The sequence below is a fragment of the Citrus clementina genome, unplaced genomic scaffold (genome assembly GCF_000493195.1).
Source record: "Citrus clementina cultivar Clemenules unplaced genomic scaffold, Citrus_clementina_v1.0 scaffold_4, whole genome shotgun sequence".
NCBI classification, from domain to species: Eukaryota; Viridiplantae; Streptophyta; class Magnoliopsida; order Sapindales; family Rutaceae; genus Citrus; species Citrus x clementina.
In genome coordinates this window covers 18,297,434-18,301,635 of record NW_006262274.1, presented here as the reverse complement: position 1 = coordinate 18,301,635, position 4,202 = coordinate 18,297,434, and the positions used below count along the sequence as shown (strand labels likewise).

Here is a 4,202-nt window from a genome sequence, read left to right as displayed (position 1 = left end):
GCCAGGAAAATCGGCCCTTTGGAGATTATAGAGAAGATAAATCCTAATGCCTACAGATTAAAGCTTCCTAGTCATATCCGCACTGCAGATGTATTTAATGTTAAGCATCTTATTCCTTACAGAGGTGATCATGATGAAGATGTTGCTGACAATCCGAATTCGCGGGCGAATTCTCTCCACCCTGGGGGGAATGATGAAGAGTAGGAATCCATATTATACTAGGATTAGTTTCCTTATTAACTAAAGTTTAAGACTTTTAAATTCCTTTCTAATTTAGAATTTTGTTTCCCTTTCAATTTAGGATTTTGTTTTTCCTTCATGAATTAGGATAATTACTACTACTATAAATAGCTCCCTCTTATAACATTTGAAGGAGAGAATTTTGAGTTTAATAATATTTCAATTTTCAAATCTCTTTGTGAGTATTTGAACAGTTAATTCTTGGTATTCTACGGAATCAACGAGTCTTAACCTCTAAATTCGCGGTATTCTTTTGAATCAACGTGAATTTAATTGTTCTTTTGTTCCGGTATTCTCTAGAATCAACGGAATATTTTGAACATTAAACTTCCGCTGCATCAATTATCGACATCAGATTTCTGCCTCGCAGTTTGCCATTGAAACAAATAATTTCCAGCAGAATTGAGGACATGACGCACATTACAGACTTTGTTATTCCAAACTTTCTCATTCCTCCGGTACTAGATCCTCCAACATATCATGGCAACAAGGTTACACATCTCTTTATTACAGCAAGAAAAAACAAGCTCCAACCAATTAAAAAAAGAATGTTGAGGTCCAATTAAACGAAGAGAAGAAGTTAGCCAACAAGTCTGAGCAAAAACACAGTTCACCAAAGCATGCACAACAGTTTCTTTTTACTGATTGCAAAGGGAACATATAGGCATTACCTCGACTCTCTTCCAAATAAGATTATCGGTGGTGGGAAGCACATTCTGCGCAGCTCGCCAAAGAAAAACCTTCACCTTACTAGGCACCTCCAAGCTCCAAAATTTTCTCTAAATACCAGAAGATGGGGCGTTGACATAGTTATTAAGCAATCTATAACAACTCCGAACAGTATACAACCCATGGGGGTCAGCCATCCAGTACCAAACATCCTTATCTCTTTGAGAACTCAGTGGGATTTTCAAAATGAGGTTTCGGTCTCGAGTATCAAAGAGATCTGCCACTACATCATAGTCCCATCTACGCTGCCCAGGGACCATCAAACTGCTGACTGGAGTTGAAGCTAACTTTCATTTAAGCTAGTGGAAATAAACCCATTATCTACATCAGGAAGCCAAGGATCCGACCCGATGAGAGTGTTCTGACCACTGCCAACCTGGATCCTACTACTGCGAACAATAATATGCTTGGCTGCCAACAAAGATCTCCACACAAAACTTGGATTATGACCTAAGACAACCTCTACAATAGATGTGCGAGGGAAATACCGAGTTTTGAAAATTTGGCCAATAAGAGATTCTGGATTCGTTAACAGCTTCCAAACTTGTTTCCCCAACATTGCCACATTGAAATCGTGAAGGTTTTTGAAGCTAAATCCTCCAGTGGTCTTTGGTTTACACAGTAAATTCCATTTCATCCAGCGAATACCACATCGCCCCTCACGTCTGCTTCCCCACCAGAAAGAGTTCATCATGGTTTCTAATTCTTTGCAAAGGTCTAGAGGCAAAAGATAAACCTACATAGCATAATTGGGAATAGCTTGAGCCATTGTTTTTAACAGAATTTCCTTTCCAGCTCCCGACAAAAAATTCATACTCTAGCTGTGAAGCTTCTGCCACACCCTATATCGAATATAACTGAAGACTTCCTTTTTATTCCTGCCAATAAAAGAGGGTAAGCTAAGATAAGTGCCATGGTTAGCAGTAGTGTTAACCTCTAAAATATGACAAAGCTGCTCATTAACATCTTCTTTAACATTCGAACTAAAGGAAATTGAGGATTTACTGAAGTTCACCATCTGGCCTGACCCCTGACCATACACCTCAAGAATGCGCTTAATCACATGAGCTTCACTGTTGGTAGCCTTGAAGAACAAAAAACAATCATCCGCAAAAAATAAATGAGATACAACAGGAGCTCCTCTAGCTACCTTAACCCCATGGAGCAAACCAGCACGCTCATTCTTGCGGATTAAAGCACATAAACCCTCCGCACAAAGGATGAATAAGTACAGCGACAAAGGGTCCCCTTGACGAAGCCTTCTACTAGGAACAATAGGACCAATCTCCTTCCCATCCCGAATAACATGATACCAAACCGTAGAAACACATAGCATAATCAAGGTCACCTATTTACCATCAAAACCCAGCCTAAGCAACATAGCTTCCAAGAAATCTCATTCAATACGGTCATAAGCTTTCGACATGTCGATTTTAAGAGCAGTTGCCCCAACCTTTCCTTGACGTTTCCTCTTTAAAAAATGCATGATTTCAGAGGATATAAGGATATTATCGGTGATGGCTCGACCCGGTATAAAAGCACTCTGAGATTCAGACACTACAGAGCCCAGAACAGTTTTCATACGATTTGAGAGCATTTTTGCGACAATTTTATATAGGACATTGCATAACGCAATAGGCCTCATGTCCGAAAGAGACTCTGGTTTTGATTTCTTAGGGATCAGCACAGTAGATGTGTCATTTAAGCCCTCAGGAAATGAGTAAGTAGCAATGAAATTAAAACATGCCTCCATCACATCCTCACCAACATGAAGCCAAAATTGCTGATAAAAGGCCGGGTTCATACCGTCGGGACCTGGTGATTTGTCCGGGTGCATTTCGAAAAGGGCCTCTTTAACCTCAGCGGTTGAAAAAGGTTCGAGAAGCAAATTGTTCTGCTCAGCAGAAACTTTTATCTCAACACAATCTAAAGACTCTACGTTTAGACAACCATCAGAAGTAAATAAATTGGAGAAGTAGTCAGAGATCAAACCATCGATGTTAGCCGAGGTGGTACACCAGTGTCCTTGAGCATTGCAGAGCATCGTAATAAAATTCCTTTGCTTTCTTGCAGTTGCCGTAGCATGAAAGAATCGAGAATTCATATCCCCTTCCTTGAGCCAAAGCAATCTTGATCTCTACTTCCAGAAAACCTCCTGGCTGTGGAGGAGCTCATTAAATCGCTTCCTGACCTCTGGAAACTCCTCAAGACCAGCTGAATCACGACGCCCCCTCAAGAGAGTCATCTGCCTCCTACACTCGGAAATATGGTTTCTGAAATCCTGAGCTAAGTGGCCTCCCCATTGAAGTAAAGCAGTCTCATACTCTGAAATTTTTTGCTGAATTGGATACCCACGCGAGGAAGACTAGCTGGACCGAACCACCTCTGCATAGTTTGCCTCTCTTAGCCACATATTCTCAAATCGGAATCTTTTAAGCCTACGGGAATGAGCTAAAGGCTTTGGGTCCATAAAAATAGGTAAATGATCTGAGGTAGAAGACTCCAAACTCCAGACCCGAGCTTCCTTGAACCGGCTTATCCACAGATCAGTGGCTAGAACTCTGTCCAACCTTTCCTCTACCCAATTATCCGTCCCCCGAGACCGCTCCCATGTAAATTGATAACCTTCCATGCCGATGTCAAGTAATCCGCTATCCGACACAGCTTGTTTAAAACCCTACAACTTCCAATTGGGATGCTTATGCTTTCCTCGCTTCTCGTTTGCAGTTAAAAGGTCATTAAAGTCCTCAATGCACACCCAAGGAAGAGATGACACAGCAGATAAAGTGCGAAGGAGGTTCCAAGAATCACGCCGACGACTGGATTCCGGGAAACCATAGAAGCCCGTCATCCTCCACTTACCAAGCTCTTGATACTCAACCTCCACATCTATGAAGTTCCTAGAGAACTTTATTAATCTCACTTTGCTGCTTGCTTTCCAAAAGAGGGCAATCCCTCCACTACGGCCTAAAGGCTCAACGACAAACAGCCCCTCATAGCCCAACTTCGATTTTAATCTTTCTAAAGTATTTCTATTACAAAGAGTTTCAATAAGGAAAATAAAAACTAGTTTCTCACATTTGGCCCATTCTCCAGCATTTGAATTGTCTGTGGTTGGTCCAACCTACGGCAGTTCCAGCTTAAGACACTCATTGATCTCGGTGGGCCTGATTTATAGGGCCCACTGCTGGTCCATTTTTTTATTCAAGAGGTAAAAGCAACACTTGGGAAGA

General features: G+C 41.4%; 2 protein-coding genes across 2 annotated transcripts; both read right to left on the bottom strand.

The window, feature by feature from the left end:
- Positions 1 to 1,252: 1,252 nt before the first annotated feature.
- Positions 1,253 to 2,305, bottom strand: LOC112099165. Its single transcript, XM_024186275.1, has 2 exons — positions 1,811 to 2,305; positions 1,253 to 1,705 (listed from the first exon to the last, which is right to left on the bottom strand). The coding sequence occupies exons 1-2, from the start codon at positions 2,303 to 2,305 to the stop codon at positions 1,253 to 1,255; spliced, it is 948 nt and encodes a 315-aa protein (XP_024042043.1).
- Positions 2,306 to 3,106: 801 nt separating this feature from the next.
- LOC112099164 lies at positions 3,107 to 3,601 on the bottom strand. Its single transcript, XM_024186273.1, has 2 exons — positions 3,353 to 3,601; positions 3,107 to 3,250 (listed from the first exon to the last, which is right to left on the bottom strand). Exons 1-2 carry the CDS (start codon positions 3,599 to 3,601, stop codon positions 3,107 to 3,109), a joined length of 393 nt encoding a protein of 130 aa, XP_024042041.1.
- Between the last annotated feature and the right edge of the window lie 601 nt (positions 3,602 to 4,202).